Genomic DNA, 11654 nt, shown 5'->3' with positions numbered 1-11654 from the left:
AAGAAAGAGACAGAGAGAGAGAAAAAAAATTAAGGACAAAGCTCGCACTTCTGTCCGAGGAGAAAAGCGTCTGGTCTGACAAAAAGCCTTACTCACAGCTATGCTGGAATTGCATCAGCCATCGTGCTGGTCCCTACTGGGGAGCATTGGAAAGTTCTCCTTGGCCGCTGCCCGTCCTGCCCGCGAGCTGCTCGGGCATCTTGGTGCGCACCGGGTGCCACGGGGTTTCCTGGTGGCGTTTCGGCATCTCTGCCCGCCTGCACCCCATGGGCTTCAGGCGCAGAGAGGAAAGTGCCGACTGCTGCTCAGCTAGTGGGTTACTGCAGCCAGACGGAGGTGGAGAAAGGGCCTGCGGGCACAGTCTGCCCGCAGCCCGGGCAGGGGGATGCCGGACGCGATTCCTGATGGTGCGCCGAGGAGCTGCCCACATCAGTCCCTCATCGACCGACGGGAGAACGGGTCCCCTGCGCGCTTAAAGCGCGGGACGCGAGCCTGGCTTCCGTCCCCGGGGCAGGCGAGGGGCCCAGGCAGATGCTGCRGGTCGTTTTTCACTTCTGGTGATTTACAGCTCCAGAGCCCCTGACAACAGGGCAGGGGTTCGACTCTGCGCTATTCCCACATCTGCTGCGTCGCTTTGCCTCAGGACTAGTTTGCAGGCGCTGGTTTTCCCGTGCTGGCAGGACCCGGGCCTGTTCTGCTGTTTCCCAAGGGCAGGGTAACACATTTCTTCCCTAGCAGGAATTCCCTGTTTCCTAAGCAGTGCCGCTCGCTGGCAGCCCTTCCCGGAGGCACCCAGCGGGCTGCACACTGCTTGCGTCTCGGAGCGGCGTCGCTGGAGGAGCTTCCAGGCTGGGGGGAAGCTGCAGAGTGGCGCGGCAGGGAGAAGGCACGCGGGGCCGCAGGAGCTGCGCGTAGTGCCTGTGCCCCGGGGAGGGGGCTTAGCTGAGCGGAGACGGGTGTTTGGGGTTCCTGGCGCTGCCGGGCAACGCTCCTTTCTGCAGGGTAGCCGGGGGCTGGGAGATGCCCTCTCCCGCTGGGCATCCCTCACTTCCCAGGGGACTTCCCTCTCCGCGGGCGCTTGGTTCGGGGGGCAGCAGGGCGGGTGGCAGTAGGGCACGGCCGCTTTGCCAGCTGCAGGGTGTCGCTCCCAGCTCGGCGCGAGCCAGCGCCAGCTCGCTCTGGCACTCCGCTCGTTCCCTCGGGCTCGCGACCAAGCTCGGCTCCGCGAGGCGGAGGCTGCCCGGCGCGGCAGAGCAGCACGACTGGCTTTTCAATGCTTCGGCCTCTCCTTCGGGATGGGATTCGCCGTCCGAGCCCCCCTGCTGCCCTCCTTCCTCCCCACTCCGGCAGGGTTAAGTTCACCCGCCAGCAGTGGCAGGTGCCCACGCAAGCAGCTTTGCATGGGAGCTAAGAGCCCCGTGCTTCCGACTCCGCCAGGAAGTTTGTGAGGTCTTTTATCGTCCCGGCAGTGGAACGGCAGCCGTCCACGCCAAAGCAAAAAACCTTTCCGGCCGGTGCTGGGGGAGGAGGCGGGGAGCAGCAGCAGCGCTCGAGAGCTGCCCGCCGTCCCGGCGGCGGCGAGGTCAAGTGCTAGGGTATGGCGCGGGAGCAGCGGCCAGCGCAGGATGGAAGAGCCAGCACAGGAGCCGGTGCTTGCTGTCCCCCCTCCCCGGTGCAGCCCGCGGGCCCGGCGGGGGTGGGAAGCAGGGCCCGTCTGGTGCCTGCGGACGGCAGCGAGCAGCCGCGTCCCCGCRGAGGAGCGCGCCGAGGCCGGAGGGCCGCCCGGAGGAGCCGCGGGCGCTCGCGGGTGCACAGAGCCCCTCTGTTCATGCAAACAAGGGCCCGCTTGTGCCGCCACCGCCTCCGGGTGCCGCGCTCGCCGGCCAGGGAGGCCTTCGGGGCCCCGCACGGCCCCGCGCGTCCTCGGCGGCTCCGTCCCGGGCGCCAGCTGGTGCGCATCCCCCCGCAGGGATCTACCCGGGGACTGCCTCCTCTTCCTCCCCAGGCCCGGAGGGGAAGCTGCGGCACCCAGCGCTCTCCTTTTCCTCGGCCAGCGGATGGTTGGGAAGTGCAAGCTTGGAGCTCGCTGGAGACCCCCCCCCCAATCCCAAGTACCTTCCRTGGCACAGAAGCTGGAGGCTCGGAAGAGCTCACAGGCACTGCAGCAGCACGGAGAGACACGGTGCTGCTCAGAGGGGGTTGCCTGTTTTATTATCCRACAGGTTCTGTCGCAGCGCCGAGCGGGACCCCGAACGCTTTACGGCCAGGGCAGAGTGGGAGTCGGTACAGCGACTTGCACGCGCGTGCCAAGYGCCAGCCGCGTCCCGGCAGCAGGGTCTTGGCCCTGCTGTGGATGGGGACAGCAGCTGCCTCTGAGCAGCRAGCGGCCAAATTCCCACAGGGACATCCCTTGGCAGCCGAGGCAGCTAGTACAGACGGAGCCATGTAATCCTCCTCCTCCGGCCGCACCTCCAAGAGCATCACGGGTCTCTCCGCCTCTCCCTTTCCTCCACCGTTCCTTCCCCCGTCCATCCGCGCCAGCCCCTTCCCTCTCGGCTGCTCTCCTCCTTCACGCTCCGGAGGAGGTGGCCCCATCCCAGCAGGAAGGACGTATGGCRAGCACCAGCTGATAGCCGGCGTGAAAACCGTATACGTTTTGGCAGCAGATCGTGCTCAAGAGTTTTCCGCGCGACGCAATGCCTGGCGCTGTTTCCCCGTCCTCACCCTGCTGAGGGCCAGGGCTACCGTGGCTTATCCAGGGGCATCTTCTCTCCTGCGAGACCCAGGGGCTCCTCGAAGGACCGGGCGCTCCCGGGCTCGCCTCCCTCGCCCTTTCAAACAGGGGCCGGCAGCAGGAGCAGCACGGCCCGCGTGGGTCCGCTCYGCGTGCCTGAGCCAAACCAAATCTAAACAGACTTTCCCCAAGTCGCAAGGAGTCTGGCCAAGAGGAGCAAACAGCCTTATTCGCTTGGCAGTAACACAAGCCATGCAAACAACCAGCTAAGTAACAAGCACCAGCAAGTGTTAAACGTGAATCAAATTGCATGTGCTGGAGAAACATGACATCTACCAGACTGCAACCGTAACCGTGGCRTACTTAAAGCGAGGCTCTGCTTCAGCAAGTAACATAATGATTTGTTTCAAACCATTTTCCTACAAAGAGCCTGTCCGCAGCATTTTGCGTGGAGCTGGCCCCAGACGTTGCTGCGTCCGCAGCCTCAGCCCTCCAGGCTCTGAGGGCTGGTGCCCCCAGATGCTACTGGATGCATGAAGTTGCAACCCAGAACCAGAGGTCCCAACCTAGACATTAGGCAGAGAAAAAGCATCTTGAACAACAGTGAGAGAAATAGTCCCCTCTGGGAGAGGGGGACAGACCCCCACCACCACCACAAGGGCATCAACAGCTCAGCCTCCAGCTGGGCAAAGGAGGTGCCAGGCAGCTTGGCAAGCACGTGGGAGAGCACAGGTCCGCAGGAGCGGCTCCCGCAATACCTGCTTGCTGGGCTTGCTCCTCCTCTCTGCAGGGAGGACTGTCCTGCGTTGCTTCCAGGTGGTGCACGCAAGCTCTGTAACTTCRGCATCAGCTGCCCAGAGGCACCGCTCAGGGCACTGTGAGCACAGCCCCACTGCACAGGTGCTGCAGGCTCAGACCTCCTTCCAGGAGGGGTTAAATAGGAGCGGCAGAGTGACCCAGATGCTTCTCGTTTAGCGAGTGTCGGGGAAGAGCTCCCAGGTGTGTTCATTTGGCGACGGCAAACAGGAACTCGCCGCTTGGGTGCCTGCGAGCGGGGCTGCAGCCCCTGCAGCTCCGGCCCCTTTCCAGCCTTTTTGTAGCCACAGAAAGCGACCCGGGCAGGGGAGGCTGGGTTTCCCGCGGGAGCGCGGGCTCACCCTTCCCTGGGCTCCCCTGYGGAGAGCGAAGCCGCCTGGGTGGGGGTGCCAGACGCAGCCCCGGTTCGGCCGCGCAGGGYGCTGCTTTCGGGAGCCCGGGAAGCACGCGTGAGCGGAACGTGGCTTTTAAGGGGCGTCCGAGGAGGGGTGCGGGCAAAAGAGCCTTTGGTCTTGCGTGCTGGAGCTGCAAGAGTCGGTGAGGTCAAACCCGCCCAGAGCAGCCTTTCCGGAGGATGGGGAGTCCATTTATCTTATTTTCATTTATTTGAAAAATGAACGCGGTCCATCGCCGCTGGCCGAAGGCAGCTTCGCACCGCCGCGGTGGCCAGGCTCTCCCACGGCCACCCCACCGGCACAGCCGCAGGCGGCGCAAGGGTGGCGGGTACGGCCCGAGGCGGCATGGGGGGAGCTGGGCCCGGCGCTGCAGGCCCTCGTGCTCGCGCTGAGGGCAGCTGCGGCAGCAGACACCCCGCCGCTGCCTGCTTTCCTTCTCRGAGGCCTCCTGGGTTCCTTTCGGTGGCTGCAAGGAAGCCTCCGAGAAAGAAAACAGAAGTAACGCGCTGGGTCCTCTCCCCCTCGGCCCCCGGCGCGGGACGTGCGCGGGTGCTAACCCCTCCGTCTCTCCCTGCAGGCCGAGCGCGGCCCTGGGAAGGGATGCCRAGGAGCAGAAGATGCCTCCTAGATAGCCCAGGACGCCGGGTGCTGGGAGAGGAGATCCTCTGAGGAGTGCGGGGACTTTCCACCGATACGAAAGCCTCGGCTTCTTCAGCCTCTCCCCATGGAAAGGAGATACGCTTTGCCCCAGGATTTCCGGGACGTGTTGCACTGCCTGAAGATGAGGAGCAAGTACGCCGTGTTCCTGGTGTTTGTCGTAGGGCTTGTCATTATCGAGAAGGAGAACAACTTCATCTCGAGGTAGGAGAAGGGGAGAGCAAGGCCTTGCTGCAGCGGGAGGGAGGTGYGGTGGGGCCCGACACCGCGGCGCTTCCTTGGCGCGGCGGGGAGAGCCTCTGCGGAGAGCGCCTCCGGGGCGCCTCGCGTTTTCCCGCTTTTCCGTCCGGTTGGACCTTTGCGCCCTCCCCTGCGGCCTCGGGGGCCCTGCCAAATTCGCACCGGGGCCTCCACGGAGCAGGACTTGGCTCTAGCGGGGGGCTCTTYCCCCCGCTCACTGCCTCCGCTGCCGGGAGTGAGCGCACTGAGCCCCGGCCCCCACTGCGGCCCTGCGTGGTCCCCGAAACCCCGGGCGGAGGGAGGCATAACGGAGGGGGCAGCCGGGCGGGCTTGCACCTCTGGGGGCTCTTGGCCAGGCTCTGCTCGTYGCCCGCAGGGTGTCGGACAAGCTGAAGCAGTCGCCGCAGGCGCTGGCGGAGGCCAACGGCACGGACGCCAGCCTGGCGCCGGCCGAGAACGGCTCCCTCGAGTCGCTCCGCGAGCTGGACGCCGCCTTCTCACGGCTCAGGACYCGCCTGCGCAACGTCACCCTGGAGCTGAGCGGGGGCCAGGAGCCGGCGGGCACACCGAGCCCCGGGCCCCGGCGGCACGTGCTGCTGATGGCCACYACCCGCACGGGCTCCTCCTTCGTCGGAGAGTTCTTCAACCAGCAGGGCAACATCTTCTACCTCTTCGAGCCGCTCTGGCACATCGAGAGGACAGTGACCTTCGAGCCAGGGGGGGCCAATGCCGTGGGGTCGGCCCTCGTCTACAGGGACGTCCTCAAGCAGCTCTTCCTCTGCGACCTCTACATCCTGGAGAACTTCATCTCCCCRGTGCCCGAGGGCCACCTGACGCCCTTCATGTTTCGGCGGGGCTCCAGCCGCTCGCTCTGCGAGGAGCCCGTCTGCACGCCCTACGTGAAGAAGGTCTTCGAGAAGTACCACTGCAAGAACCGCCGCTGCGGCCCGCTCAACGTGACGCTGGCGGCCGAGGCCTGCCGGCGCAAGGAGCACATGGCGCTGAAGACGGTGCGCATCCGGCAGCTGGAGTTCCTGCAGCCGCTGGTGGAGGACCCCCGGCTGGACATGCGCATCATCCAGCTGGTGCGGGACCCCCGGGCTGTGCTGGCCTCCCGCATGGTGGCCTTCTCGGGCAAGTACGAGACCTGGAAGAAGTGGGCCTCAGAGGGGGCAGCCCCGCTCAACGAGGACGAGGTGCAGCGGCTGCGGGGCAACTGTGAGAGCATCCGCCTCTCGGCCGAGCTGGGGCTGCGGCGGCCGGCCTGGCTGCGGGGCCGCTACATGCTGGTGCGCTATGAGGACATCGCCCGCTCACCCCTGCAGAAGGCCAAGGAGATGTACCGCTTTGCCGGCATCCGCCTCACGCCGCAGGTGGAAGAGTGGATCGGCAAGAACACGCAGGCGCCCCAGGACAGCAGCGGCATCTACTCCACCCAGAAGAACTCCTCGGAGCAGTTTGAGAAGTGGCGCTTCAGCATCCCCTTCAAGCTGGCCCAGGTGGTGCAGAACGTCTGCGCCCCGGCCATGCGCCTCTTTGGCTACAAGCTGGCCGGCAGCCCCGAGGCGCTCACGAACCGCTCGCTCAGCCTGCTGGAGGAGACGCGGGCCTCCTGGGTCACGTAGGCGCCTGCGCCGAAGCCGACCGACGGGCGCGAACGGGGGAGGGGGGCAGGGGACTCGCATGCGTCCCCCGAGGCGCGGAGTCCCCAGGGGACGCCTGGGCTGGTCGCCCTCCGTAACCGGGCTCCCCGGCTGGCCCGGGGCGGCCCGGAGCGCCRCCGCTCCCGCGCCTCGGCTCCCAGCCGGCTGGGAAGGACGCAAAGCCGAGACGAGCGCCCCAACAAGGAGAATCCAAGCCGAGCCCGACACCGGGGGAGCAGGASCGCTGCCGAAGGCCGCTGCCGCCCGTCGTGCCACTGGGCTCGTCCAGCTGGCCTCGGCACYGCGATCGCTTTGGCGCTGCGGCGGCGCCGAGGCTGCGGGGAGGTCAAAGCCGGGCCGGACGCGCTCCCGCCGGAGCGGACGTTTACCGGCGGCGAGCTCGGCAAGCCCACCGGGCCACCCCCCTTGCGGGCCTGGCCCGCTCCCGGCGGTGCCTTTTCCTTGCGTTAAGGAGCCCCCGGCTGCCCGGGGAGGGCAGAGCCGAGCACTTACGTCCTCCGGAAYGCGCGGAGCAAAGCGCTTTCCCAGGTGCTTTTCAAAGGTGGTTTTGCGGGTTTGGGGTATCTTTTTTTTTTTTTTTTTCCTTGCAAGGAAGACGCTGCCAGCGCCTGCCCCGTCCAAAATCGGTTGGAGAACGGAGGCTTTAACAGTGGCGACTGCGAGGCAAATTTATTTATTTATTCTATGGAAAAGAGGGAAAATGCATCAGGAGTCAGAGCTAAGCCCAAAAATCAGAGCAGCAAAGAAACGGAGGGACTCTGCCAGCCCCCGGCCCACCAGAGTCGCCCAGCGGTGGTTAGGGCAGGTTTGGGGAAGGGGCTTTCCCCCCCCGGCCCAGGGCTGAGCCGGCTGAGGAGGCCAGATACCCTCTCCTGGCGGATCCGAAAAGCTCGTTTTGCTCGACGTATTTAATTAAAAAGAAAGAAAGAGGAATCGGAGCGGAATCGGAAGCACCTCCCGTCTCTTTGATGCGCGCGGGCACCCTTGCTCCGCCGCGCAGCGGTTTGCGYGCCGAAGGCCGGTCTCCGCAGACCGCCCGGAGGCCGACGCCGGGGACGTGCCTGGGGCGTCGCGGGCGCTGGCGGAGCCCCTCCCGCCGCGGGGAGGCACGCGGTGCTCTCCGCCACGCGCCGGCCCCGCGGGCCTCTCCCCGCGCCCCACCGCCACCGTCAGCCCCATAAATATCCGCCACCGGTGCCGGCTTGTAATTTATACCTGAGGTTTGGTAAAGCAGCAGAGCGGGTTTGGGTCTTTGCCACGCTGCGCAGTAGCCTGGTGCTGAACCGTCCCCTCCGGTTAGTATTTAGTGAATTAAAATCACTATTTTTAGCACACTGCAGTATGTGCCTTTACTCCCAAGCCAGCATATTTGGGGTTATAGTGGCCACCAAAGAGCCAAGCCACACACTTTGCTCTGTGCTGTCCTTGCTGCTGACCCCATGCAGCAGGTTTCACGGAGTTTTGGAGCAGACGAGTCATTCAGTGGACCTTCRCGTTAGAGGCGCGTTTTAGCGGAGGCCGGGCTCAGGAAGGCCGTCGTGTCCTCCCAGCGCTCTCAGCAGAGGGGCCCAACCCGTCCCTTCGTTCTTGACCTGAGCACGACCGGCAAGGCGAGGCGGGATGTTCCAGCGCTCTTCAGCGAAGAGCCRCGCTGTGCCGGGCTGGCGATCCAGCATCTTCCGTCAGCGGTGACAGCGTTCCCAATTAGGCACCTAATTGTCATTATTTTGCCGAGTCCCAGAAGCCCAAACAACAAACGCAGCCAGTCTTTCACATGCAATCACCTTCACGTTATGCCTCATTGCTTAAGCCTCATTGAAGCCAATTAAATATAACAATTGTCTTTGCGTAAGACAGCCGAAAGAAGCGGCTTTGGAGAAGGAAGGCRCCGGCGCTGGCGAGGGAAGAGGGGCCCGTGCTGCTGACAAAGCTCCGAGCAAGTGCCGGGCCTGTCAGGGACCAAACCCTGCGGGGCGGAAGGGGAGCGGAAGCGCCGCGGACGGGACGGGGCCCGGCAAAGGCAAGGGGCAGCAGCCGGCTGCGCGGGAGGGAGGCTCCCCCGGCCAGCAGGCTCKGCTCGCGCGCCTGCGCCTGCCCCAAGCCGGGAGAGACGGCGGGGCAGGGAGGGCAAGAACGAAAAAAAGGGGGGGGGGACAAAACCCACCCCCAAAGCAAATAAAGCCGCGCCGGCTCCGCACAGCTCCCCCGCGCTCGTGCATGCCGAAAGCAGCCGGCGGCGCGCTCGAGCAGCGCGGGCTCCGGCGACCAGAGCAAGCCGGGGACGTCTACAGAAACGCGCTTCTGCACCAAGCGCGGCGGAGCCGGGAGCACAGAGGCGGCACCGAGCGCGCGGGGCCGCCTGGCCTGCTGCGGAGCACCCGGCCTCGATCCGCCGGCGGCTCCAATGGACCCGAGCTACTCGGCGCTGGCTGGCTCGGGGGCGGGAGGGGCGCAGGAGCGCCGCACGGCGCATTTAGGGCCGGCGAACCGGCGGGCGCGCGGGGAGCTGCCGGCTCCGGTCCGCCGGCGCCTGCCGCCCCCCGCGTCGCGCGCACGGCGCCTCTCCCCCGTCCCGCCGGCCCTGCCGGAATAACAAGCAGCCCTCGGCTTCCCGAGTGAATTGGCTTTTTGTGTCTAAGCTTCCTGCTGGGAAAGCGGAAGGGTCACCGAGTTCAGCCGGGTATCCCGCAGATGGGCTCGGGGCTGGGAAAAATCCGCCCGGCGTGTCGCTGGAAAGCGCGGCACGAGGGGGCAAGCTGCCAAAGGCAAAGCGGCGACTACAGGAGCAGCGTGCCGCGGAGCGGAGCGCGCGGCCGGAGAGCGCGGCGGAGCGCAGCCGCCGCCGAATCCCGGGCACGAGCCCCAGCGGAGCGGGGCGGGCGGGAGAGGATCCYGCGCGGTTGCTCCGGACAACGCCCGACTAAATACGGGTTTAACTCTCGCACCGAGAAACGCGCCCGGCAGCCCCAGCCCCTTCCTCGGGGCGTCTCAGGCAAAGCATACAACACCCTTGGAAAAGCTTTTTCTTTTCCTCCCCTCTGGACACCGTGGAAAGAGGAGACAGTCTCCTCCGGCCCCGGCTCTTCCTGGGCATCTCCCGCCAGCTGCAGCCACGCGTCTTTCCCGCCCAGAGGCTCTCCCGTTTCCCCAGCCCAGCGCCACGCTTGCTGGCGGCACGGCACCGGCTCACACAGCCGGCGCCAGCGGTGCGTTTAGGGCTGAGGAGCCCCCGCCAGCCCTTGAAAACCAACCCCCCCCCCCCGCAGCAGGGTGAAGGCACCTCCTGCCCACCCTGCCCCAACCGCTGCCAGCCCCGCTGCGGCTCCTTCTCCGGAGAACAAAAACCAGAGGCGCGGGAAAACAGCCGGGACACGAGCAAACCCCCGYGGCAGGCAGTGCCTGGAGAGGAGGGCCCGCCTGCGAAGGAGCACGCCCGAGGGAGCCGCGCCGCACGGGCACGGGCGCTTCCCCGCTTYGCACCCTCGGCCGGGGCCGTCAGTGCCCGTCTGCGCCGCCTCCGGCGTCCCCGGCTCAGAGACGCACGGGCCGCCCTTCCAGGGCTGCGCCCCTCGGGGGGGACGGGGCTGCGCCCTGGCAGCGCTGGTTGCCACCAGAGACACCTTCTGCAAGGTGGCCTGGAGCAGCGGGGGCACAGGCGCGCTCGTGCCGGCCGGTGCCTGCTCCTTCTCACCGGGCTTACCCGAGGGGGCAGGAGAGGCTGCGATACCAGCAAGAGCTCTGGCAAGTTATGTAGGTACCGGTCCCAGCCTARACGGGGTCTCTCTGGTTAATGTTTTTGTCGGCCAGTTTAATCCAGACTTGACTTTGGACCGGCAGCTGCTCCCTGCTGTTTCTCTGCCTTTCCGCCGGAGACACTCGGGGCTTGTCTGGAGCTCCGCTGGCGTGGCGGGGCTTGCTGCGGAGAGACAAGTCTTGTTTGAGTTGGAGGTGACTACCAGCACCTGAAGGCRGCTCCAAAAATCACTCACCTGCAGGAAAAACATCAGCAGCCATTTTGACTTCTCCCATCGACGAAGCACATCAGCGTGACCCTGTAAACTGGGGGTACCGGTATTTTCTCTTCTTATCTCACTCTGCTTGAGTTTTCTTCTGCTCTTTAAACAGCAGGGTGTTTTGGCGGTGATGTCTGGGGAGCGATGGCATTAGCAGGGCAGATGCCAGCCCCAGCGCAACCGGGTGCAGAGAAGGGGGCTGCAAGGGGCGTGCAGAGGGACGTGAATGCTTTTGGAGCGGGCAGGAACAGAGCCACAAGGGAAAACGAAGCAATGGTAAGCAAGCCAGGCTCCGTCGGGAAAGGCATCCTGGAGGAAGCGAGCACCGAGAGCAGTTAATGTCTGCTGGGAAGAGCAGCTGTGCGAGAAGCTGTACGAGTGCGGAGGGTAAGACCTCAGTAGAAGGCAGTACCTGTTAAGTGGGTGGATGGGGCTGATCAAGCCTACGAAATATCACCTTAGATCACTGCGGACTTYAGCTCGGTACAAAAAGCTCAAAGGGAGGAGAGAAGGCCGGTCTGGGGGGCAGCAAATGTGGGTCCAAGAGCCCTGGCTGACTCTGCCCTGGAGGTACCGGGCTGCTCCCAGTGCTAYGACACAGGAAGGGTAGGAAGTAGCGTATCCATCAGGAACRGCRTCCAYGAAAGCATGGGCAAGCCTGTAAGTCCGGCCGCAAGCACCTGTGCGGGGGGCTGAGGTACTCGAGCGGTTCAGAGCACAGCCGTCCCATCAGTGGCTGCGTCCATCCGAGACAGCAAAGTGTCCCCAGTAACAGCCCAGCAGGTGCCTTTTGCTGGGCCATGAAGTCAAACCAACAGACCGGCCCGTGTAAATGGGGCTGGCCCCGAACCGAAGTCCTTGCTGCTYGGCCGGCTATCCTCACCCACCGCCCCCTTCTCCTGCTCGAGCTTGGTTTAAGGGGGTTGGACGAGCTAAACCCCCGTGTCCCCCCACCTCGCTATCAGATGGGATGAAAAGGAAACCTGCAGCCCGAGCGATCTCGCGYGCTCGCACAGCCCAGCTGACTTCTGCTGGAGGCCCGAGTCCTGCTGCCGCTGCCCTGGCCCGGCCGCCCGCTGCCGCTGCGTGCGGCGAGCCGGGGCGGCGAAAGGCCGGCGCAGCCTCCCTTCTTCCC

General features: G+C 65.4%; 1 protein-coding gene across 1 annotated transcript; it reads left to right on the top strand.

Moving 5' to 3' along the window:
- The first annotated feature begins 3666 nt into the window (after positions 1-3666).
- Positions 3667-8344, top strand: CHST3 (carbohydrate sulfotransferase 3). Its single transcript, XM_085305566.1, has 3 exons — positions 3667-3733; positions 4523-4806; positions 5219-8344. Exons 2-3 carry the CDS (start codon positions 4670-4672, stop codon positions 6465-6467), a joined length of 1386 nt encoding a protein of 461 aa, XP_085161692.1. The 5' UTR covers positions 3667-3733; positions 4523-4669; the 3' UTR covers positions 6468-8344.
- Positions 8345-11654: the final 3310 nt, after the last annotated feature.

The sequence above is a fragment of the Rhea americana genome, unplaced genomic scaffold (assembly GCF_003343005.1).
Source record: "Rhea americana isolate MKP2758 unplaced genomic scaffold, rheAme1 scaffold_222, whole genome shotgun sequence".
In the NCBI taxonomy this organism is placed as follows: Eukaryota; Metazoa; Chordata; class Aves; order Rheiformes; family Rheidae; genus Rhea; species Rhea americana.
This window is presented reverse-complemented; position numbering and strand designations above follow the sequence as displayed.